The sequence below is a fragment of the Lynx rufus genome, unplaced genomic scaffold (genome assembly GCF_022079265.1).
Source record: "Lynx rufus isolate CCGP_SWC_20201006 ecotype Redwood Valley unplaced genomic scaffold, mLynRuf1.p SCAF_1, whole genome shotgun sequence".
In the NCBI taxonomy this organism is placed as follows: Eukaryota; Metazoa; Chordata; class Mammalia; order Carnivora; family Felidae; genus Lynx; species Lynx rufus.
In genome coordinates this window covers 42,651,165-42,678,597 of record NW_025814823.1, presented here as the reverse complement: position 1 = coordinate 42,678,597, position 27,433 = coordinate 42,651,165, and the positions used below count along the sequence as shown (strand labels likewise).

Sequence of the window (27,433 nt, the reverse complement as noted above, 5' to 3'; positions counted from 1 at the left end):
AACTGCAGCATACCGGGAAAGGGGAAAGGTTGAGGCAACTAACGTAAGTGTAAAGTTTCGCATGCACAATTGTAAATTCTGTGTTTAGATATGTCCTCAGTGTGGACGAGGGATGTTTGTAATTGGGTAGACGGTTGGGGCAGAGCTCACCTACTAGGCTGTATCTGCATCCCTACCTGCATCACTCTGCTGGAACTAATCGCGGGCATCAGCTACCGTACAGCCTAATGCAGATAAGATTAGAGCCTGGGAACTGACCAGTTCTACTCAAGTAGGTAGCTGCCTGGAGCCTTGCACCCATGTAAATTGCAGTTAGGGGAGCATCTAAACAGAAGCCTTTTTACCTGCGTTACTGGGTTGCAGTATTTATGTGTGGCAGATGTTACTCATATTATAACCAGGGATCAGGGTTAAGAAACTGCATTTTTTCCTCTTTTATGTTCAGTAGAAAATATTGTGCTGTTACATGGAAATGTTAGCTGCGTTTTACTTCCATCTCCACACTCTCTTCCACATCTAGGATGAGGAATCTTGTATTATACATTTTTAAAAGTTTTAGTGTGTTTCTTAATCCAAATGGGGATAATTTGGTAATATGGAGAAATGAGAGCAAGGTCTGGGTAGGAAATTTGAAGTGTTGGTATCGTGCTTTTAAGCAATGAGGCTATGTAGTGGCCGGTGACTATTGCTTCTGATGCTGCAGCAGCATGTCCGGGTGCTTGTTTCCCAGTAAGATTGTGTTAGAAGGCAGTTGAGGAACTGGGAGGAAAGAAGAGACAGTCTTTTTAGAGGAAAGAGGTGACTCAGTGTAGCAGAGAAGAAAACATCACATTTGACATGTGACAAAGCAATTAGCAGGAACCATAGCTAAATACTTGGTGTTTTTCACTTGCACCTAAAAAAACTAAGGGAGGTGGGTTAGAAGCCAGGAGGCGGGTAAGACAGGGGGAGGGGAAGAGGAGAACAAGAATGCATGTTTTGAATTAAACAGTGTCCTGAAAAACAGTGTGGGTGAATTCAGGTAAAAATAGCAGCTGTCCTTAATTCAAAAGTAGATTAATTTCATTTTCTCCTGGCAAATGCAACAAGCAGTGGATATTTAGTGTTTTCATCCACAGAGTTAACTTGCAAACAGTGGCAGAGCAAACTGCCATGTTTACTAATGTGCAGTGGAAAATGTGTTGTGATATTTCATGACTGTGTGTTTTTGTTTACTGAAGAATAATATTGTCTATACGATTGTGTTGACAGTGGCTGTCTCCAAATAAGCGATGAGATGTAATGCATCCTCCAGTCCATGCACGCTTCCTCTTGCAATTCGTGCATCATCCCTCAGTGGAAACCTTTAAACCCTAAAATCCAGGAAAAGAAAATAAATACATTATCATGGACCTGAGGGATTTTTACCTGTTGGCTGCTCTGATTGCCTGTTTAAGGCTGGATTCCGCAATAGCTCAAGAACTTATTTACACTATTAGAGAGGAATTGCCTGAAAATGTGCCCATAGGAAACATACCAAAGGATCTGAACATTTCTCACATCAATGCTGCCACAGGGACCAGTGCCAGCCTTGTCTACAGACTGGTTTCTAAAGCTGGGGATGCCCCTTTGGTGAAAGTATCCAGTAGCACTGGGGAAATTTTCACAACCTCCAATAGAATAGACAGAGAAAAACTCTGTGCTGGAGCCTCTTATGCTGAGGAGAATGAGTGTTTCTTTGAACTTGAGGTAGTGATCCTCCCCAATGATTTTTTCAGGCTGATCAAAATAAAAATAATTGTCAAGGATACCAATGATAATGCCCCCATGTTTCCATCCCCTGTCATCAATATTTCCATTCCAGAAAACACTTTGATCAACAGCCGCTTTCCAATTCCATCAGCAACAGATCCTGACACAGGCTTCAATGGTGTACAGCATTATGAATTGTTAAATGGGCAGAGTGTTTTTGGACTGGATATCGTGGAAACTCCGGAGGGAGAGAAGTGGCCGCAATTGATTGTTCAGCAAAACTTGGACAGAGAACAGAAAGATACCTATGTGATGAAAATCAAAGTAGAGGATGGAGGCACTCCACAGAAATCCAGCACGGCCATACTGCAGGTCACAGTAAGTGATGTAAATGATAACAGGCCAGTGTTTAAAGAGGGTCAAGTGGAGGTGCATATTCCAGAGAATGCTCCTGTGGGCACCTCTGTAATTCAGCTCCATGCCACTGATGCAGATATAGGCAGTAATGCTGAAATCCGGTACATTTTTGGTGCCCAGGTCGCCCCTGCAACCAAAAGGCTCTTTGCTTTAAATAATACTACTGGGCTGATTACAGTTCAGAGGTCCCTAGATCGAGAGGAGACAGCCATTCACAAAGTGACAGTGCTGGCTAGTGATGGCAGCTCCACTCCTGCTCGAGCAACGGTTACCATCAATGTCACTGATGTAAATGATAACCCTCCTAACATAGACCTCAGGTACATTATAAGTCCCATCAATGGCACAGTGTATTTATCTGAGAAAGATCCTGTCAATACAAAGATTGCCCTAATTACAGTTTCAGATAAGGACACAGATGTGAATGGCAAAGTGATCTGTTTTATTGAAAGAGAGGTCCCATTTCATTTGAAGGCAGTATACGATAACCAATATTTGTTAGAGACCTCCTCTTTGTTGGACTATGAGGGCACCAAAGAATTCAGCTTTAAAATTGTTGCCTCTGATTCTGGGAAACCCAGTTTAAATCAGACTGCCCTGGTAAGGGTTAAGCTTGAGGACGAAAATGACAACCCACCAATTTTCAACCAGCCTGTAATTGAGCTGTCAGTTTCTGAAAACAACCGACGTGGGTTATACTTAACAACTATTAGTGCCACAGATGAAGACAGTGGGAAAAATGCGGACATTGTTTATCAGCTTGGACCGAATGCCTCCTTCTTTGATTTGGACCGAAAGACAGGAGTTTTGACAGCCTCCAGAGTCTTTGACAGAGAAGAACAGGAGCGGTTCATTTTTACAGTAACTGCCAGGGACAATGGAACCCCTCCCCTCCAAAGCCAAGCGGCCGTGATAGTTACTGTTCTGGATGAGAATGACAATAGCCCCAAGTTTACTCATAATCATTTTCAATTTTTTGTGTCTGAGAATCTGCCAAAGTATAGTACTGTGGGGGTAATCACAGTGACAGATGCAGATGCTGGAGAGAATAAAGCTGTGACTCTCTCCATTCTAAATGACAATGATAATTTTGTGCTGGATCCCTATTCTGGAGTCATAAAGTCAAATGTCTCATTTGATAGAGAGCAGCAGAGTTCCTACACTTTTGATGTCAAAGCCACTGATGGAGGACAACCACCTCGTTCCTCCACCGCAAAAGTAACTATCAATGTCATGGATGTCAATGACAATAGCCCAGTTGTCATTTCTCCACCTTCCAACACTTCTTTTAAGTTGGTACCCCTCTCAGCCATTCCTGGCTCTGTGGTAGCAGAAGTTTTTGCAGTGGATATCGACACTGGGATGAACGCCGAACTGAAGTATACAATTGTGAGTGGGAACAACAAAGGCTTGTTTCGGATCGATCCAGTAACAGGTAACATCACTCTGGAAGAGAAGCCAGCACCTACTGATGTGGGCTTGCACCGTTTGGTGGTCAATATAAGTGACCTGGGATACCCTAAGTCTTTGCACACACTCGTGCTTGTTTTTCTTTACGTTAATGACACCGCTGGGAATGCCTCCTATATCTATGACTTGATTCGCAGGACTATGGAGACCCCACTGGATAGGAACATAGGGGACAGTAGCCAACCCTATCAAAATGAGGACTATCTCACCATCATGATTGCCATCGTCGCAGGGGCCATGGTGGTCATAGTGGTGATCTTCGTCACCGTCCTGGTGCGATGTCGCCATGCATCGAGGTTCAAAGCAGCTCAGAGGAGCAAGCAAGGTGCTGAGTGGATGTCCCCAAACCAGGAGAACAAACAAAACAAGAAAAAGAAAAGGAAGAAAAGAAAGTCTCCCAAGAGCTCTCTTTTGAACTTTGTTACAATTGAAGAGTCCAAACCTGACGATGCAGTTCACGAACCTATCAATGGGACAATAAGCCTGCCCGCTGAGCTGGAGGAGCAAAGTATAGGAAGATTTGACTGGGGCCCAGCCCCTCCAACAACCTTCAAGCCTAACAGCCCTGACCTGGCCAAGCACTACAAATCTGCTTCTCCACAGCCTGCTTTTCATCTTAAACCAGACACTCCGGTTTCCGTGAAAAAGCATCATGTGATTCAGGAACTCCCTTTGGACAACACCTTTGTCGGGGGTTGTGACACCCTCTCCAAACGCTCTTCCACTAGTTCAGATCACTTCAGTGCCTCAGAGTGCAGTTCCCAAGGAGGCTTCAAGACAAAGGGCCCCTTACACACCAGACAGGTAAACGAGCACTTTTACTGGTCTATAAGTACTGCATACAAGTGCCCAGTCAACCAGTATTAACGTGCCAGTGTGTCTCTTGTTTTGGTCTAACTTTAGCTTAGTTATAAAGAGGGAAAAAAAAAACTTGACCCCTTTTTTTATTCCTCTGGGGCTCAGTCAATAATTTTTAGAACAGCTTTGAAATTTCTGAGTTCTGAGAATTATTTAACTTCCCAGTTTCCTTCAAATGACAAAAGATGAAAAGAGGAAATAATTCCAAAATGTCCCAAGATAATGTTTGCTGAAGAAGAAAACCTGTCCTGTTATGCCAAATTCTGCTCCTGGGGTTTCCAAATTGACTGCTTCAAGATTTTCACGTTACCTTTTGATCTAAAAAGTCACCTTCAAATCCCAAGTTTTAAATGACGTTTGAAGGTGTCGCTATAATTATTTTGGAGCTGTGGTTGCTAAAGGGGTTAATTTTTTTTTAGTCTCTAAACAAGATAGTAGTTTATTAAATGTACATCAGCCGTGAAGCACATGATTGTTGATAGATTGCAACGAAGCCATATAGGAAGCCTTCTCTTTGATTTCAGATGATTTCATTGTAATATAGTACATTGGGTATTGAATAGAAGGTTGGCAAATTGTCCGTAATGGCCAAAGTACTCTTTCAAGAAAAAAAAAAAAAATAGAAGGAATGCTTTCTCCCTGATATAACCAATTTATACAGAAAAGAATGAATCCATTGTAAATATTCTCCCATCTTAGTAATGCATAAGTGATCTGTCATAACTCATTTTAAACTGTGAAATATGCCATATGAAGAGGGATTAAGAGGCTGAGAAACTCATATTTCAACCAAATCCAGAATTAGTTTTTCTTAGGTCTAATAATTCCTTGTTAATAAAGATTTAAATGCAGTGCTGTCTAATTTATTTCACCGGTGCTTGTCTATTGCCATGAAATTTGAGTGTCAGTAATAGCCTGTAGATGGCACTAGGGTATCATGTCGCTTGTGCTGGCCAGGCGCCCATCCCGCAGTAGCAAGGAAAGGGGGGAGGGAAGGATCAAGCTGGTACTACAGCCAAAGATACCTTTTATTTAATGATAGTTGCTCTGGAGCAACTAGCATTTCAATTCATTTGGTTGCTCTTTTGTGATTAGCTCTCACCACACCAACTTTCTAGGATTTCGTAATCTGAGTTCCACCCTTGTTGGTACTGAGTCCCCCTATGGTGATGGCCCATCTGAATTTGTTCAAAATAAGGAACATATAGATTTCAGAAAATCAAGGAAAGCAAAAATAAATTTGCAGGACAGTATTGACAATTGTTGATCAGTGTTTGAAAACTCAAGAGTTTTTCCTTTTTTTATGTGGGACGTGGGGTGACATAGAATGTTTTATTGAAACTCTATTTCCCTCTTACCATCTAGTGTTTATTGCTCTGGAATGACTTTAAGGTTTTGTGGTAATAAGATATTCATAAAAGTAATTTTGACAGTGAATCGCATAGATATTCCCAGAACAGTAAGCATAATGTCTATCTGTGATTATTCAACTAAAATCTCTACTTCTTAATGTAAAAGATTAGATATCTAGAGCATTTTAAAAGTACATATACTTAAAGCTTGAAGGCACAGAATGAGAGGAATTAAAATAAGTCCGTGTCAGAATTCTAGAGGAGCATATGAAGTTATCTGATAGAAGTTGAAGTTGGAAAGACTTATTTTTATGTTAACTTCATCAGCTTTTTAAGAGAGGTTGTTTTAAAATGTAGAAGATTTCTGAGCTTAGTAAAGGTTTGCGAAAGAAAGTTGGTAAATAAGATAGTTAATCATGCTAAGTAATTTTTGAAACTAATGGACTTAATGGATTTAATGGACTTAAATATGAAGGTACTATTAATGAAAAGAAAGAAAACGGCTTTTTTATTTACTTTTTAGGTGAAGGTCACTCACAATATGCTGATATTTTATGATTTGCATACTCTCTTGAAAAAAGCAAACATGATGTGAACTTTTCATACAAAATCTGAAATTTGTTTTCCAAAGAAACATTCTGATATTCTTCCAACATCATCTTTCTTTTCATGTAAATGTGGTGTGGATTAGCATTGACGCACGGGCCCACTTTTTCTGACTTCTCCACAAAACTTGAAACTCTATGTAGTACAGTGACATAAATGTTAAGTGCATTTCAGCAAATTATGGAAAAGATATTTTGTTTAGGCTTAGTCATAAGAACATTTGTATGATGTAATCTTTAAAATAGGATGCTGACTAATTCTCTAACTGGAACTAAAGTGCATTTTAGACATTCCTTGAGACCATGTGTTACTGTGCAGTTCTCATTGTAGTCATTTGGATGTTCAGACATAGCTGTAATTCACTATTATGCTGAAGAGCTATTGAAATGGCTTTGCTTATACCTTTTAGAAATTTTCACACCGAGAAAGAAAAATTGCAGTGTTGGAGAAAAGGAATATTGGAAGTAAGGAGAAGTGTTGGTGATAGCAATATGTACAATTTTAGTGTAAGAGGCATATTTTCTATGAATGAAGAACATAAATTATATACGATCCTTTTAGGTTTTTTTTTTTTTAACTGAACTACATGAGTGTTATCTGAAGATGTTCTAGTTAAGCTAAAATAAAAATTCTATTTTTAGCTCCTTCTCTTCAACTAGTTGCTTTTATACAGAATATGCTCCTGAAGCTACACAATTTTGAAAAAAGTAGGGTTTATCACAACAAAAGCTTTCAAAGGAATTTATAAACATATAATGTGTGAAGATTTTTAGTTGAGTGGGCACAGAGTGCTGTGAACAGGAATACCTTTTTCACTTAATGGTGCTAGTTGATGTGTGAGTAAAATGCAAGATTCTTGAGTAAAGGGCTACCAAATTTAAATATCATTCATCTGTGTTGTGGATACAATGAAAACATAATGTCTGACTCTTCTGCCATCAGGGCATTAGTTCCTATTTTGTCTTTCATTCCCCTGCTGTTTTGCCTTGTGTGACCCTGCAAAGAATGTTGGAAACCATATTCCTCATCCACTCGATTTCACTGAGCTTTCATTTTCCTTGAACATAACAAATCTGTCACTGGATTTTCCACAAATTATTTTGCATGAATTTTCAGAAGTACCCTTATCATTCACAGATTGGGTGGAATTTCCCGTTTTTAAGAAAAGCAAGAGCATGTCTTGATATTTATTTATAAATAAGCAAAGTTCACTGTTATGGGTTTAAGAGGATGGCAAGATAATCAATTCCAGTAGGGCTTTAAGTGACAAAGCTCATTGGTGTATTTTTCTAAAAGGAAAATATATTCTTAGTGGATGTGATTTTTAAAATGTGATATTAAGTTCTCAAACTTTAAGGTGTCTCAGAATGAACCGGAGGGTTTCTTAAAATATGGACCCCACTCCCAGATGTTCTGATTCAGTACCATTGGGGTCAAGCCTGAAAGTTTCCATTGCTGACAAGATCCTAGGCACGTTGATGCTGTTAGTCCAGAGACCATACTTTGAGAACCACTGCCTCAGCATATTGGAATAAGAAATGTCAGGTCTTTTCCCTTTCAGATTATCATTTCCAGAGTACCTGTTTGTACACAGCCCAGCTCTCACTCAGCTCACTTATTGACAGCCTTTTTATTGTGGCTGGAGGGGCTTTACAGTAAGCTGTTTATTGCTATTTCCCAACCTGGTTGACAGCACTTGGGGAATTAATTTTCTTGGCCCCAGTGTGCTTTTTGTGGGGGTATAAATGAAAATGTTAAAAAAAAAAAAAAGTGACCTATTTACATTTGACAACTTCTTCCAGTAATAAAACAATCTGTGAGAGTTGCATTACAGTCTGGTTGTGGGTAAACAGTTATGTTTAATTTTCTAAATGAAATGCTTATTTTAGAGTTTAAGTATCCTGACTTCAACTGTTCACAATCGAGAGTATTTGCTCATATGTATATCTGTGTATGTATCGAAGAAATTAAACATTGAAAATGTGTGTGCATGCTATACACAAGTGTATACATGTACTTTTACTACAGAAAGGGAATTGCTTCTATTCCCAGTCATTTAGAGATACCATACTACATTTATGATTATTTTTCATTTTTGAAGAATCCCACTACAACCACTGAAGTGCTGTGTCACGTAAAATGCAGAGGACAGTCATAGAATTGCTATTTAGAACAGTGGGAAAATGCAATTGAAAGAAGTGAAGGCAGCAAATCTGAACTAATGTGAGGCTACTAAAAAAAATGTGACGATACTTGAAACTACTAAATGTTGCAGTATATCGTGACAGTTGAACACAGGTGGTATGTGGAGAAAAATTGCTCCCCAAGATGCAAAGTATATTTAAAATGTTATCAGTTGCAATTTTTATTTCCACTCCTTCCCTTTGGCCAAGTGCCCTATGATCAAGAAGTCAGTTGTGAGGTAAAGGAAACCCAGACCCATTGGATTGATTTAGGAATTTGAAATAAGGATGGGCCATCTATACAAACTGGCTACCTTTCCTCTTGGATTTGTGATACAAATACTTGATTTTTTTTTTCAACTTGATACAGCTAAGCTATAAAATTCAAGGTACATTTTAGTATTCATTGCTAATAACCTTGAGGAGAGTAAAAATAAAAGTTGCCACTGTATTAAGCATAGATGTGTCTTCTGATGACTGAATACGTGTTAACGTAGAGAAAACAATTTCAGTAGTTAAAAGACTATCTCCTAAATTTTACAATTATTTCTATATATAGAAACACTCTAAACTGATGTTCCCTTAGTTTCAAGTGAGTCATCCTTACGGTGTTACAGAAGAGGCTTTAACATCACTAAAATTACCTTGCAAGTATTGTACTGCTAAGAATACGTGATATTCTTTGGGTATATGTATAGTCTTATTAAATATTTCAAGCTATAATGTATCTTCTCATAATAGCTCAAATTAAAATATACATAAATAGTAAAATAGAATTTAGATTTAATGAAAAACCTCAAATCTAAAACCCCATTTCCTCATAACCAATTGTGAATTAGTCTGACTCTTGAACTTTCACTTTTTATGTTGACTGACACATGTGAGATGTGCATAAACTATACCCAAAATATTAGAAATGGTCTCTTAATGAATTATTTTTCATATCGCATTATTTTCTGTGACAGTACTGAGGTATGAAAGTGAGACCTGTAAATTATTTTCTCAGAAGCATTGTTTCCACAATTTTATTTTATTGTTCAGATTGTTTTGGTTTCTAATTTTTTTTGGGGGGGGGTAGGTGGGAATGCAGAAATGGTCCAAATGCTAACTAACCCCCACAGACGCCATGCTGGTCTAGCGGTACCAGACTGAGTGTTTATGGGATCGAGGGCCATGTCAACTTTACTGCTCCTTTTTTAGCACTTTCTCAGTTTGACTTTGTCAGAGTTGAACTCTTAGCTTGCATATTATTTCAGACAAAAAAGAAAGTGAGTTTAGTGAATTGTTTACCACTTTCACTTAAAATCCCTGCAGTAAGCATTCTCTGAATTTAGTGTGATGTTTTCTTGAAGGAGACCCTTTATTCAAACTAGTCTCTTGCTAATATTAACAAGTTAGTTAATATCTTATATAGTCAAGGTAGTTGGAAACTAAGAATTATTTAGAAATACACGGATTTTTAAATTTTGGCTTTCTTGACAGCTGATTTTATGTTTAATAGATTTTCCAGAATTCTATATACCAGGGCCCTAAAATTTGTCATTTAAAAAAAATATGACTCTAATCACAGGTCAGATATTAGTGAGAATTTGGGAATGCAAGGCAGCAGGGGGCTTGCTCTAAAGTTTTCAATATCTGGAAGCATAGGAGTTCAATAACTAATAATGCTAATGTGGTACATCCTTTGTATTAGTTAGGACCCCCTGAATCTGCATCAGATCAGGGAAAAAAATCCAAATGTAGAAATAAGATTTCTCGTGTACATTAGGAGATAGGCTGTGCTGTTTAGGATTTCATCAGTTATTTCAGATAGCTGTTAAATCTGTCAAACATTTCATTTGGAAAGGAACACATGCTTTTTACCTTTGTTTGATACAAACCTATTGGGTTGTCAGTCATCAGAAACATAGAACAAGAAAGACATATTACTATGATTGACATTTTGGTTTTGATTTATATTCTTTTTTCCCTAAGCCAAGATTCATTAAAATGGAAGTTCATTAAGTAAGTTAAACAACTACCCTTCCTTAATGGTAAAGGGTGATGGCAGGAATAAAGTGGGAAAACAACCCATATTTACTATCTCACTCACATTTTGTCCTCTAGACAGTTTGTATCCTATAGATAAGAATAGTACTGGAATTAGTAGAAATTTCTGAGCCATAATATGATTTTAAGGCATTCAGAACTTGAAGTCATTGATTAGGGATAGGTTTTTCCATACTTCTCTGTTATTTACATTACTTAAATATTTCCCCAATTTTAACAGTCCAATCGATTACTGGTCCATCAGCACATATCACATTTAAAATGATGGACTTGGGACCATCTGTACAGTTGGGGGTGGTGAAGATATAAGCACAATTTGAGGGGCATATTTGATTAATTCTTTCTAGTCATGTTATACTCATTATTCCAGAATTTGTTAACAAGTGAACTTATCTTTTCTTAAAAGGATTCTATTACAGCCTCAGCATTCATTCATTTATATAGATTTTTAATTATGTGGGCTGCAAGGAGGTGGAAATTGGGTTGATTTTACCACGTTTGTATAATATATTTTAACATTCTTCCACAATTTGTCTTTCTATCTGGCCATCTCTGCATTTTAGTATTACCCTGCTTTGTTAATATCCACTCTCTGGCCTTTTTCAGTCTGTTAGCAGTTGATTAAGAAATACTCTAATCCCTTCCAGGATATTGAGAAACTAATGGATTGCAGAGTATTTGGGTCTTTAAGCTTCAATTGTAAATGGTATGAAGAATTGTCATTGAGCTGATATTTGCATATATCTCTCCCAGTGCTAGTTACTTTGCCTCCTTTTTGTCCTCGTAATCTTCAGCTTTCATTCTAAGGATATTTATTTTGGTCAGAAATAAGCACGCCAGTGATAAAAATTTGGGATTCACCTCCAAATGAATGCCATCACAGACAGGGAAATTCTGGCACATTTTGCATAGATCTGTATGAACACAGTGAACCCTTCATAAGCTCTTAGATTGCAGGAAATCGGTACTGAAAATTAAGTGGGGTTTTAAAGATTTGCAAAGTAGAGAGCTTTGTATAATGCTGGTATTGCAGGTGCCTATTAAATATGAAGTAAAGGCTTTGTAATACAACCAGCTAACACATTTCCCTCCACATTAGAGTGATTTATAGCCTAGAGAATTAGTCTTGCCTATTTTTTCCAAAAGCAGAAACATTGGATGTGTCTGAAAGAATAAAAATCTCAAACACACGCCTTGGAATAGACAGATTTACTTTTTGATGAATCTAGTTATTCCAAGTGGACAGTGCAGGCCTGCTCACACTTACCTTTGGTACCTCCGATGCCCGTGATCTGGCTTTCAACTCTTCCTGAGAAGAAACTCTCAGTTGTGTGTGTCGACTCTCCTCCAAAAGTAAATCAGATGAAAACCCTAGGTATCCATAAAACCATAGCATTACCATAATGAAGAGGGCTGGCTACTAAGTGAGTGCTTTGATCCTCATAGGAATTGATATTGAATCACTTCTCAAGCTGTATTTTTAGAATTCATCCTTGCTCCATTTGTAAATAGTGTGTGTGTGTGTGTGTGTAGCACGGCATCTCATTCCAGACATACGTGTATTTCAATATATTTACCTCATGACAGTGTTCAGTAAAATGCCTCGCAGTTCTTCAATACTTCACATGTTTGGCCCTGTTAGATATAAATCAGTGGAAAGAGCCATGTATATTTTTAAATGATTTTACAAATACTATATTTTTGCCTACTAGAAAGAGCATATAATCCACGTGCAGTACACAGTAGGTATGGTGGACTTGCTGAGAATCTTCATAGATGATTGATTTTTAAAACAAAACTGTTTTTGTGCAAGACAATAGCAACCGCAATTCAGTGAATGAGGTTTTTTAAAATTTTTTCCTCTTTAAACAAACCTCAATATGGAGAAGAATGGAGACACAGAAGGATATATAAAGTGAAACCCTTTCTTTTATAGGAAGAAAATGTCTTCTGCTGACAGTAGTTCCATAGTAGATCTTTTCTTTGAGGAAAAAAAAAAAAACAGTGCTTTTTTGGATTCGGAGGATACAACCAATCTGTGCCTCTGTGTGATAGCAGCTGCACGCTGAGGACTTTCAAATACACAGCTACACAGGATTCTGCAGGAAACTTTTTGTAGAAGGTGCAAGTGACAAATGGAGACAAAATGGAGTGAGTTCTGAGTTGTGAGTTGATGCCCTCCTGTGTCATATATTCATGTCATTGAACCAATTTTCACATTGGAAACCTAGAATCACAATAGCCTTACCTCTGTTTGTCAGCTGTAAACACACCTGCACTGGCAACTTTTCTTTCCTCCATTTCTTATCATTCACTAGGTGGATTATATTCATTTATGTTACTTAATATACGTCTGCTTTCTTAAATTTCTTGATAGATTTTAAAATACACAGATAAGTTTCTTGATATATATACATATATATGGATGGATGGATATATATATACATATACATATATATGTATATATGTATATGTATATATATATCCATCCATCCATATATATGTATATATATACATCCATCCATATATATATGTGTATATATATATACACATACATCCATATATATGTATGTATATACATATATATACATACATATATACACATATATATATACACATACATCCATATATATGTATGTATATACATATATACACATACATATATACACATATATATATATATATATATATATATATATATTGCTCAAGAACATCCCTAAGGTATCACAATACCCACAGTGTGTCCTTTCTTCCTAGAAATAGAAAATATCTATATTTTTTCCTTTGCAATTTTTAAAATTGAGTTTTTCTCACTGATACCATTTTCAAGGTGAAGATATAATGCTAAATTTAACTGTATGGATTAATGTTGCCATTCCTAATCTTCAAATTTCCAACATAAAAAAAGATGTCAAAATTTTATAAAAATAAATTCTTTTTGCTGCAGAATTGAAATGAGTATCAAAATTACATTAAGTTGTAGTAAAAACAGACAGTCGTTAGGATATTTTAGTTTGACATGAGCTCATTCTTGGTCTTGACAGCAAAATCTTCTGCCAAGCAGTGATGGCAAAATATGTTGAATTCATTGATTGATTTTTAAACATGGTAATAATTAAGCAAAATCATTTTGACACCTAAAGTCTCTGTTTTAGACAATTAAATTCTGCTTTAGCTAAGGTTATTGACTTCTGGATGGTACTGAAAGCAACACTCCTCAGGGTTTAAACTATTCCTGTAGGACCATCTGTTATTGGCAAGGCTGTGCATCCTCTCCAGCCAAAGCAGTATCAACCCCAGTCGTATATTCAGGATTGTTCAAAACACGGCCCTGGTTCCTCATGATCCTTCAGTCTCAAGTGGTAATTCAGTTAAATCAAATACTGGTATATCATAATTTAAAACTTAATAATTAAGGAAACTGTAAGAAAGTTCTTTAGAGTAAGAGACTGAACCTTTCTTACCTTTGTATTTCCAAGACCAAATCTACAATGCCTAAGAGTGAACTTAGTAGGCAGTCAGCAAATATTGACTTAGCCTGAGAGATAAGCTGATAATGGAATCATACTTTATGTATGTATAACAGTTCCATTGATTTCATTCCTATAACCATATAAAGAAGACAATCCATTCTTTATGTAGAAACTGAGATTCAGAAAATGTTGCTTGTTTGTTTGTTTTTTTTCCCAAGTAACATGGCTAAAGCCAATGGCTTTTATTTCCAATCCAGAGCCCTGCCTTTACACTGGTATTTCTTCCTTATGTGTGGCCTACTTTTACTTGTAAAACACTATTTTTAGGCTATATATTAGTTTGAAACATTTTCTTCATTAGGGATATAATTTCACTGGAAAGGATTGCAACCCATTTATATATTAAAAAAAATAAACAAATATATTACAGGGCAACTCAGTGTACCCAAAATTGTTCTTTACAGGTTACCTCTGAGTAAACCAACTCTAGATTATATTGAAATGTGGTAAGCATATGACACCCAAAGCACATCTGTATCCATTGCGGCTGTGACAGAGGGCAAAGGAATAAAGTATATGTGGAGAGTGAATGTTTGGTTTCAGCTGCTGTCCATATTTTCCTCTGTAACATCTTCGGCCTGATGACGAAAGCTCTAATTAGTTTGAAGAATTTTTTGTGGCTGAGGAGTCCTTGTGCTCTCCAATCTAAGAAATTATGATCTCCCTGACACCCTCCATTCATATTTCTGGAGGTCTAACTTACAGATGAGGAAGTATAGGCCTTGTTAGACTCTGCATTTTACCATTTTGATTTTTTAACAGTGAAGTACAATTAACACCTTTATATCATTTATCAGTGTCTTGACTCAATGATTTCAGCATGTAGGACAGAGAGAAGCAGAAAATTAGAAAGCTGCTGATTCTGAGGTACATAAATACTCTTCTGTCACATAAACAGATATCTCTGGTTTCCATTTTCTCCCTTATTCCACACCACTATGTTTGTCCATCATAACATTTTTTTTCTTAAATTGGGATATAATGGGAAAAGAAAGGGTAAACTAAATAAACAGGGTCAGATTCCTTTGCCTCCTTATCAAAAATTTGTACTTATACCTTTCAATACTTAGATTGAGTCATTACCTCTAAACATAATGATCAATAGATTTACTTTGTTATCTGCTTGTTAGGGACAGGTGTTTTAGAGGGAAAAAAGTTGTCACGTGATCGTTCCCTTAATAGACTTTTGAGTCATCTAGACATCACCCTAGAATCACGTATGAATTCTATAAAAAGAAGCAAAATAATAATTGAATAGTGACTAGAGCAGTGTCTAGCTACTATATTAATTTTGGAAAGATAAATTTGGTGTCTAAAAGAACTCACAGGATAGTTTCTCAAGACTCAAATGGGCCTTTGAGACTATTTGGCCTATTTAATTCTTTTTCTAGATGAAAAAAACTGAGACCCAAGAAGTAATTTGATATTTGGCGTAGGAAAAATGACTCCAAGAACTGCTACTTAGAAACTGTGACATTGGGCACATCATTTAAATGTACCAGTTCTTTCTTTCCTTGTCTGTAAAATGAGTGTAATCGTGCCTAATCCATAAGGTTATCATGAGATTAAGTGAACGGGTACATGGATCCCGTCAACGTCTGTTCCATGGTAGGCAGACACTTCAAAAAACCCCCAAAAAACAAAACCTACCTGCTTTTCTCTCTTTTGTCTTCAAGGATACCAGTTTGCCACTGACAGAGGTGAAGATTGCACTTAATGTGTGTCCTCTTAGTTTTGTTCTTGGTGGTTTTTTGGAATATGAGTTTTATGTCTTTTTAATAAGCATGTCAGCTGTTAATCTGCTTTTGGTTAATTTTTTTTTTTTTGGATATTTAGGATTTCTGGAAAGTTGGTCTTGTAACAGCATCTGAATAGTACAGACAGGATCCTATGTTTTCTTTTGAACTTAGTCCCTATTATGCCACATTTATATAATTGCTTTATCTTTCATTTTGAGTATTTCGCCATTTTCATTCACATGTTGTATTTAAAATTATTCTGCTTTTAGCGTTTGTTATTAATTCACTTCCCTGTTGATTACCCATAGGAACTCCACCCGTCTGGGGATTTTCACCTTATACATCACTCCTATTACAAAACAACATATAAGAGAGAGAATCTGTTTCACAGTCAGTACTTAACACAGCTGGAACCATTTGAAACCTGCTGGGTTTTGCTTCCAATTATTCCATAGACTAGAAAGCATCTCCGTTGAAGTAGTGACATCCATGGTGTAATCAAACTAGTTAAAATGCCTTGGAGTATATGGATCATATTTCTGAGATTCATCAAATTTAAGCCAGAAGCATAATAACCAATAGTTTTTTTTTCTTTCTTATTTTAAAATACCATATTCACTTATAAATGAGTTTTTAATGTTTGAATATGCAAGTTTATAACATTTGAGTATATGGGTGACATAATAACATAAATGAGACCCAACAAATAAAAATATAACACAATATGATAGTATCTGAAAAAATACCTTTTCTTAATATACCAGAGGTCAAAATCATTGCCTTATGGTAGCTTAGCTGAAATCATCAAGACAAAGTTATTGATTTGGATTTGGAGCAGAATGTAGTGGGGATTTGTTACTAATTCAATTAACTTGATCAACTAAATAAGTAGATATAGCCAATTTTTAGTTGGCCTCAATGTAACTAGGATTGTAGAAATTAAATTTTTAACTTCTTACTGACCTTTACTACTTTCTCAGTGTGATAAAATTATTTTTGTATTGGCCTTTTAGTTTAGTTCTAATTTTATATATAGACAGTGGCTAAGTAAGAAAAAAGGACTTTAGAACAAGAACAATATGAAAACTTATTCCTTGTGCTTGGAAAAATTGAATCAAACAGATATAACATGACACACTAGTGTGATTTCCTTTAGACTACTGCTTGTTTTATACTAAGATGTAATATACTAAGATAGTGAACAGAGGGGGCATATAGTATGAATATTACCTCGAGTATCAAACGTCATGGAGTTGTAAGGATTATAGCATGGCATTATAGATGTTCAGTAAATTTTACTTAATGTCACCATAAGGACAAACATGGAGATAATCAGGTAAAATGAAGGTAAATGGCAAGAATCAGGCTTCAAGGATTTAGATTCATTGCTTTTGTTAAAAAAAAAATTTAGTTTTCTCATGACATCAAGCACATATAAATGTATACTAAACATGGCTTAATGTAAGTTAAGATGGCCACCATCATGTGTTGTTCATCTCAGTGATAAACCTTTATTAACTCTTAGAATAGAGAGGTGATTGTACACCCCTGGAAGTATATATGAGTTTCAGTTCAGATAATGACCAAACACTTATTCTATGAAGAAAATTATATTTCTTGTACTGCAATTCTCACATCTCTCCTTATGTAAACAGGGTCCACTTGATTTTCTCATCTAGCAATGTGAAGGATTTTTTCTGCCTGGAACCCCTACTTGGGTATAAGCCTGACAACCAGACAATATCCAGACTTATCACTGGACTATTAAACCATATTATATTTTCCTTAAGGGATACTAAAATGTGTTCCAGAATTAATATCCTATAGTTTTAAATGTATGCTTTTTTAAGAATATTTTTTATCTTAAAAATACATAACTATGATTTTTCTTGCCAAAGACCTCTACTGATATATACAAAAATTAATCTATATTTTTTTGTTAATTCTTTTATTCAACAGACATCTATTGTGTAACTTCAGTGGTCCTGAAACAGTGTTTGACAGTGGGAAGTTTTAAGAAAATAAGATATTTTATTTGCCTTAAAAGATTCCAGTGGGTTTTAAACACAATACTTTTTTTCTTGGAATTCCCTTACTTAAAATATGAGTTCTCTCTGTTTTAAATTGATGTCATCATTTCCCTGAAATATATTTTTTAAAGCCTTTTTTTTTAAACTAGTGCTGGAGACTTGATCTTTCAGTAGGGTAATAAAATTCTAAGATCTATTACTTCAATTATAAGAATGCCACATTTAAATTTATCCTTTGGTTAATTTAGAGGGAAATACACTTTTTCATCCTTAAAATCACACTTCTTCCACAGGCAAAGGTGTTAATAAAATATAGTTGCAAGAAAACTTCATTTCTGTAACTCTGAGATTAGCATATTTGCCATATTAAAAATCACTTTAAAAACATGGCATACATTGATAATGTTGAGTAATAACCTAAGTTGAAGAAGACAGTGTTCTCTACAGATGGAGATCCACTTACACAGGGATCCATTTAGAAAAGGGTATTTTGAATCATGATATTCTGCAAAGCAGTGTTTCAACCTTCACCCTTTGAAAAGACATAAGCATAAGTGGAACAGAGATGTTAAACTCTGGCCAGAATAAATGTTTGGTTTAATTGGTTTTTACCTCCAGATGGTTATGATTTGGGAAAGTCCATTTTCTTTATGAATATTTATCACAATATTTCAAGGAATCGATGCAATAAAATACTAAAAACTAGAGGCCTTTATTATATATATATACATATATACATATATATACACATATATATGTATATATATACACATATATATACATATGTATGTGTATATATATATTATTTCTTATATTGAGAAACATTCATATCCTAAAAATTTGGTTTCCTTTAATCACAGAGGAAAATGTCATAATTGAGCTTTACATTTCAGGCAAGACAGACTATGTTATTTTTAACTGTAATCATTTCTCAAACTAATTTGCATATGGATGATGTTTATATGAGCAGGTCATTTTGAAATTTTAACATAGCATTTAAATGCTATGGTGGTTTTTTGAAAAATAATGCACTTAATGCCTCACCTGCACTTTTTTGTGCAGACATTTTTTAAGATAAATTTTTACTTCCAGCAAATGTACTATTTTAATTGCAGTTAGGCTTCAGTGATAACCATCAAGCTGGTGCCTAACTCCAGAAAGATCTTTCCAACTGTTCTGTGGATACTTAGGCAACTATCTCTAAGTAATTATGATAATGTAAATGAGCTACAAAATTGAAACCTGGTAAAATATGATATACCTTAGAAATAAAATGTGTAATGGCACTTAAATATACTGATTAAAATATAAGCAATTTGGGGGGAAATAATAAATGTATTGCTATGACCCACCATATAACTAATGTAATCCATTTTCAGTGTGAAAATACGGACAGTTAGGTAAGCTAATTTCAAACCAAGAAACAGGATAGATTAAGCTTAGGATAACAGATACATTTAAACAAAGGTTGGTGTGGAAATCACATGAGTGTTACTCTGTTGGCAGTAAATAATTTCCATACACAATTAGAAATGTGTCAATCTCATCATTACAGTGATTGTTGACTTGGTGTTTTTACCCAGTTTTAATTTCTTATTATGATTTTTGGAAGTGACTATGCATTGCTTTACCAAAGAAAATGAACCAGTAGGGGTTATTAAAATAAATAGATTTTCCAATTTTCAAAACTTAGGTATTTCTTACTAATTTTTGGCAATAGTCCTATCTATCCAAAACCACTTATACTTGGCTGAAGTTTCACTTAGCATCTTAAGAATTAGATTTTCTCATCTGAAAATTAGATCATTGGATTCAGCCTTTTTTTTTTCATTTTTATTAAAAATTGAACTATGTCTTTAATTAATAACTTAGTCATCCTTTTTGGCAGACTTACTCATACTACCCAACATCTGTCTGGCCTATTTCTTTTTATCATTTTATACATGTTCAAACAGTGCAAATCAATGTTGACATTGACTCATGAAAAACAATTACAAAATAAACCCTGTGGTTCAGTCTCTCCTGACAATGAACAATTTGCAATATCCCCATTGTATGATCTGTTGTCACTCTCTTGCCTTAGTGTTGATAACAGAGCACTGCCTTTATCTTCTTTGTCTCTGCCTGATTAATTTTTCCCTTCTGAACTAGAAAACTAACTTTTTCCTCCTAAATAAAAAAATCACAAAACAGAAGGACTCTAAAATCTGAAGCAGATTATTGGTGTTTATAATTTGATTAGAAAATTATCCACTTGAAATAGTACGTAGCTACCCTATTTTTGTCAGTAATATTACTCTGATTGTTTTTTTTTTTTTTTTGCTGTAGTAAAGCATGAAGATGAATTTAGTACTTTAACTTTTGTGAATATTGGAGACACATAGTTTTGGGATAATGTGTAAATATAATTTTTGAAAAGTCAAACTGATCATTTGGATTGCTGGTGTTTATTACCAGGATGTGTCTTAGAAAAGCTAATTAATGCTTGTTGTTTTCATTGGCAGCCTGTTCATTCAAAGACAAAATAGAGTTAAACTGAAGAAATAATGTAAATAATCAGAACTGTCAATCTGCTGAAGGAAAATCAAGTTTGGGATTAAAAGGACTGAATTGCAAATTAGCTGAAATAGCCCCCAAATATGCCACCTGAATGTCAAACAGCAAGTGCTATTTGCTTACAGGTACATAAATTGGAGCTATGTTTTGCCACAACAGAGCAGCCTACCATATTCTCTCCAGGACAATGCAGAAACAGGGCCTTTCAGGATGGTTCTGAAACCTGGACAGTAGCCCAGGAGTGCTTATTTTTATATATCTACTACCTCAGTGATTTCTGAACCATTTGCTTACATTTATCATGACTTACTGCCCTGTGCTCTGTCAAATTATGAAAACTTCAGGAAAGAGCAATTCTATCAGGATTTTGGTGGAGGTACTACCAAAAACAAACAAACAAACAATTTTACACCATAGGTGGATGGGTTTAGGAGTTGACAAAGACGGAGGAAGTACAGTTCTAGGAATGCCACATATTGGCCACAGACACGTTTGTTTTTGTTTTTCGTATTAAGCAACCTTATCCCACTGCTCACATCTTAAATGTGCAGCAAGAGAGATGCCTTTCTTAACCATATGGCTATATGGACCTGATATTTAAAAATATTCCTTCCATGGATATAAGGTCGTTTGGAAGTTATTTAAAATAAAACCCCCAAACTATTTAATGTTACTAATGCAGGCAGCAACAAATTATAAAGAATCTAAAAGTAATATAAAACAAAACAAAAAACTGCATAGATTAGTGTCAAATGAGTACTCTATGATTTTTGCCTAAGAGGCGTCTTAGCTATTTTGAGCAGTAATTGATGGAATGAGATGTAAACAGTCACTGGCAAGGTGAGAAGCTGGACAAGCTAAATCTTAAAATCCTGTGAGTTTAGGGAGCGTTGTCAGTGTGAGCCATTCTGTGGACAATACAGTGAATCACAGCTATATGATTAATCAGATCAGTCCTCTATTCTAAAGTACAAAGAGAATGATGTGTTGGCATCTGATTTGGAATTGAATGCTTGTATATTAATGAATTTGTGTAGACTGTGCCCTCCAATGTTTTGCCTGGAAAAGAAATTCATTAGGAATTTGGACAAAAGCAACATGAGATAACCATAATAGAGCTGGAGTAACCTGTATCGAGGAAAAGCTAACATTAAGAAGAAGAATAAACTCCTTAATCCTAATAGTATGTTATTGAGGTTGAAACTAATTATTGAGTACTTTAACATGACTAGTTATTGCTTTATTACTAAAAAAATATAAACATGCTTTAAGCGTATATTAAAGTAACTGGTCAAAATAAACCACAGTAATTTCAGTGAAATAGCAAACAGTTTCACAGGAGAAATGGGGGGCATTTTGGGCTCTGAAAGAGATCACAATATTCACTTTGGCACCATTATCCCTTTGTTTCTAAAACATAGTTTACAGTGCTTTGAAACTAGATTTCCAACACCAGACAATGATAATAGCCAACATTTACTTGAGAATTCACTGTGTGCCTGGCATTCTTCTCAACACTTTACAGGTATTAACTACTTAAATAGGAACAGTGACCTTGTGAGTCAGGTACTATTATTAATATCTCTTTTATAGCTGAGACGAAGTTAAATGATTTGCTTAAGGTCACAGTTCCTGTAAGTGAAGAGTAGTCCAGGACTTGAACCCTCCCAGTGTTCTACCAGAGGCTTTGCTCGTAGTTGCTAGGCAATACTGCCTCTTGATTGCACTTTAAGTTAAAAAGATGAAATTGTGGTGCATCACCAAGAGTCAGTTGTGCCAAAAATAAATTCTTTGTATGAAGGCAAAAAAGGATAAAGTCTACTGTGTTTTGTTTTTAATTCCTTTCACATACGCATTTTGCCGTTGAGCACATGGCACGGTGATGCAACTGTACCTGGGGCTTGTGCACTTCTTTCCAGGTTGCAGTGAACCTTCACAGGCAGTAGGTAGGAAGAGCAGGAAGAACATTTGTATCTTTTAGGCAGTAGGATTCTGAATGCTTTTCACAAACAGTGGATTTTAGCAATGAATTTAAAACATTCTGCTAAGCTCAAAATAGAACAAGAGTTTTTTGATTATCCTCTTTTTAAACTACTCATGTCTGATAAGAAGGCATGGAGAAGAGGGGGAGGTCAAACCATAACGATAACAAAAAGATCTTTCTTCTCCCTGTAGACTAGAATGATGCTTTCTGACTTAAACAAAAAATTTTATTCCAGCCCCTGTTTCTGCATGGGTCAGAAATATCAACCACCGTCCACCTCTGCACAAAGGAGCCAGCTAACATCAGCACGGGCCTTCTCCCAACCTATTTCTAATGTACTGAGGGAACACATCCTCGAGTCTATTTAGAAACATGCATATAAGTTATTGTTTATTCAATTTTAACCATTTTCTTGCTTAGGTTTTTCAGATTTATCACCCACAACCCCCAAAATTATCCATTAATTTTATATAGTTTGATAAATATACCATATTTCATTACTGGCTTAATACCTCCTTGCTTACAACTCTAACAATAGATGGTAAACACTTGTCAACCTCCTATTGGACTTTTAAGATCCCTCTGAAGTCTGAGAACTGGGGAGAATGATTTCAGCCCTATAGTCAAATAGAATTTCTTTATCATTGATTCTTATAAAGGATGCATTATGATAAAACTTCTAAGGAAGTTGCAGATCTGAGGTACATTTGAAGGTTAAAATGAAATACTGAGGTGTTAGGCATACACAGCTTCCCTTATTCCATTTGGCAAAGGAAATCGATTCTGGGTACAACATGCTAAACTTTCTGTCCGTTGTGTCCAGTGCATGTGGATCATTGAGTAGCTTTCATGAATGCTACTTTTATTTAGAACATACTGTCACATTCCCAAAGAATACAAAAATTAGCTCTTTGAAAAAGTTTGATATGAGACAAGCAGATTGACTTATCCTTTTAAAACCCTATAGTTTTGAAACTTGCATCGCTTACATTATGATTTTGTGGCCTCAGTTATTACTTAAGGTTTAGTATGATTTGGGGGCAGCAGGTTTTTCTTGATGACCCTTACTAATAAGCTTTAATTGGCAGAAAATCTTCAATTACTCTAATTAAAGAGCAGAATTGAACATGTTGACCAAAGATTCCATGTTGCTAATTAGAAAACAAGAAGCTGGTAAGGGCATACTTTTAGATCAACCACTGGTGTAAGAAACTTAAGTTTATCTGCTAATTTGTCAGTGAACTAGAGTGGCAAGATTTCTTTAAATTATTAAGGTGAGATATTGGAAAAACGTAATTCTCAGATGTGAACTCAAAGGCATACAGGCAGGTTACTTTGAACTCAATAACATGTAAGGATAGAAATCAATTTGTGGTAGGGCTGTGAGGAATGATTTTTGTATGTCTGTTTAAAGAGTCATTTTTAGAGAAGTAATCTTTTTTTTTAAATTACAGTTTTTTGATGTAACTCATGTTCAATGAGACCAAACATAAAAGCAAACACTTTTAGTCATCTCTATTTATCAGGTTTAGGTAGAAGACTGCCAGACTGTTTTGGTTTTACAATAGGTTACAGTCTTATGATAAAGTTCCAAGACGGGGTTTGGAAACTATAATCCTGGCGTGCAGACATGAATATAGTTGTTTAACATAATGTGTTGCTTTAGCTTTCTAGAAGACTTAAAATATGGCTGGAGTTCTTCTGTATTTAGAAACTAAACAGACAAGGCCTTGTGAGAAACTAAATTAATTTTGCATTGACATTCTGGGTGTTGGTGATAATTTGTAGTAACATTATGCCTATTGGTTACGATTGTGAATCAGAAGCTCCATCCAAATGGACATTACAAGAGCCAAATTTAATAGTCTTACTAATGGAAATTTCTGCCTTAAGGAGAGCAGAGGCTCTCCAGCATGTACTTTGTTTTCTGCCTCCATAATTATGTATTAATATACATCAACTCTTGGAAGTTGAGGAAGGACATGAGAAGAATAATGGAACTGGACAACATTAGTATTGGAGTAAAAGTTCTGTAGTGGTTTTTCTGCAGGGAGGTAGTAGAAAAGGCACATGGACACCAATTCCTAGCCTTTGCACATTCAGAATTTCAAGAAAACGAATAAAAAGAAAAGTGGAAAACAGTTATGTAACTTAAGCTGATGCGTTTTTGCTCATCAAATAATTTTTCACAAGTATCAAGAATTGATTCAACAAAGAGGCCTGATAGTCTATGTATTGTATGCTTTTGTCCTTTTAATTACAACCACTTTTATCTCTTAAAAATATTCACTGGAAAGGTATGCTTAGCCTGACCGTAATAAGAAAACTAGATACAATGATTGTATGCATCTATATAACCATATACATATTGCTGTATGAATTGTCTGAAGTGAAAAGATTTTCCCATATCTTACCAAAAGTTTTAATAAAAATATTTTAACTATCATCTATTGAAGGCTTCCTTCAGCTCTTTTTTCAGCTACAAACTTATCTATGATAGTGGTAGAATTATGGCAATATACTGTTGACCCTTTAACAACATGGGTTTGAACTGGCTCAGATCCACTTACATGTGGATTTTTTTTTACCAGATACAGTACAGTAAACTTCTTTCCTCTTATTATTTTCTTAACAGTTTCTTTTCTGTAGCCCGTATTGTAATAATATGGTATATAATACATAGACAACATATGTGTTAATCAACTGTTTACATTTTCAGTAGGGCTTCCAGGAAACAGCAGGCTATTAAGATTTGGGGGAGTCAAAGTTGTGCACAGATTTTTGACCGTGTCCCTAACCACTGTGTTGTTCAAGCATTAAATGCCTTCTGCTAAGGCTGTGTGTTTTTTCAAGTTATCTGAGAACTTTTCAGTTGTTTTTATTGCAAATCGATTGTGTGTCTTAATAAAATTACTATTTTGATTTGGCAAGCTCTTGAATATATTTTTACATAGATTTCTGATGGGAGTGCTAATCTTTAGATTTTTGAGTGTGACTCTTTGGAGAGGATTAATGGAACTGGACAACATTACAGTAGTAGGTAAAAGTTCTGTAGTGGTTTTTCTTCAGTGATGTGGTAGAAAAAGCAAATGGACACCAATTCCTAATTTGAGATATCTTCTCAGCAGATATCTCTATTGCATGCATTTGATTTTTTTAAACCACAAAATGTATATGAATGCTGTGCATGGATTGACAGAAGTGAACTATAGCAACATGAAAATAACTTATTTGGTACCACTTATAGATCAGGCAATGGACTCTAGCAATTCACAGTATTTTTTTTAAAGCTTTTAAAAATTAAGTCTTATAATGATAATTATTAAAGCCAGAAGGATGAGAAATATGCTGAATATAAGATCATTTATAAAAAATAAGTCCCAGATTTGATAATCATATGACATTTGAGGTGATTATGGGTGAGTTTTTGATATACAGGGTGGCATTAAAGTAGAAATATAGTCTATGGACCATAGTAATGGAGTTCCAGATATCGATAAATGAGATGACTGTCTTTAAACTTTCAATAAATTTGTTACCTAACTTAGGGATATTTGGAGCCTATGAGCCCTTATTTATGTTTATTTAACTTCAAAAAATTAAGAAATAATTAAGGAATTATTTAGTTTTTAACATTCTGAGAGAGTGGCCAAGAGACTGGAAATGTCTTCTCTTAGTGTGAATGTAGTTAAACAAATCATTGCTATGCTACCGTCCAGCTTTTAAAGTGCAAAGTGTTGAGAAGACATAGCAATTTGCTTAATTAACCCCTGTTCTTTTTACAGGGCAAGAAATAAAATTACTCTTTGGCAATCACATGTTACTTGAATTATATTTAATCTTGTGTTAACCTGAAAACATACCAGCACACTCACACACACAACCCCTAATGCAAATATAGACAGAAGGAATCCCCCCATCATAAACCAGTATATTTCTTTCTAACATACAAACAATGTTAATAGCTCTGATGGAAAAAAATAAGGTGCCATAGTTAGTAAGGCAGAGCTCATGTTTTAGAGGTTTATGGCCTAAAAGTAGATAAATCTGCATTTGTGTGTTTCCTCTACCCAGCTCCCTAATATCAACTGACTTCTTGCAGAAAATGTATATGCTTTTCATTCTGACCAATAAAAGGCAACTTGGTGAGTTATAGAGATTGACTGGGTGCTTGACATGTGGTGCTGCTCCAATAAAACAGTAGGCAATTGGTACTGGGGAGGTTTAGGAGAATTTAACTTGTCTTGCTTGTTTTCAGATATGTTGATATCCTAATATTCTAAAAATATAATAATGCAAGTTTAGTTCACATACAATAGGTTTCCTTATTTTGCTTTTGTAGTTCAAGTGTAAAAAAAGAAAAAAAACTGATAATGTGCTCCTAGTCATTCTATAATTGTGTTCTGATATTACCAGGCAGTTTTTGTAGACATAGTCAGATAAGCACATTGTTCATTATGTAAATGCAAAATGCATCTTTTCAATCATTATTGCCTAAGTAATTTTTAGAGAATGACCATTGAGTTGTCCATCTTCCCACTTCACCACTCTAAGGCAGGTGGATATGTTTGATTCCTTTTCCATTCTTTTATTATTAAAAGAACCTTAGGGAAAATAAAACATTTGTTTTCAATTAAAAAAAAAAAAACCCTGGTAATTATATTGTTTTACTTCTGCAAAATAACCACATTTTTATATACTCCAAATAAATTGTCACGTGTAACTATATGCTACAAATGATGAAATATGGCTGAAAATAATTTCCCTTATTGTACTACAATGTATGAATAATTATAGATGTAAACAGTTAACATGACATTTTCCTATAATACCAATATTCTATAGGTACCATTCACAATACAGTATATTCTATTGCTACTTTGTGAAATGAGTTCTTGAGATTCATAGTAAGGCACTACACAAAG

The 27,433-nt window shown here is 35.2% G+C and overlaps 1 protein-coding gene across 4 annotated transcripts in view; it reads left to right on the top strand.

The window, feature by feature from the left end:
- Window positions 1-1,386: 1,386 nt before the first annotated feature.
- Window positions 1,387-27,433, top strand: part of PCDH9 (protocadherin 9) — a 922,330-nt gene continuing 896,283 nt past the window's right edge. For all 4 annotated transcript variants that reach the window (XM_047081114.1, XM_047080958.1, XM_047081038.1 and 1 more), the window contains exon 1: window positions 1,387-4,422. In XM_047081114.1, the coding sequence (XP_046937070.1) occupies window positions 1,387-4,422 (3,036 nt within the window). The remainder of the gene's footprint in view (window positions 4,423-27,433) is intronic.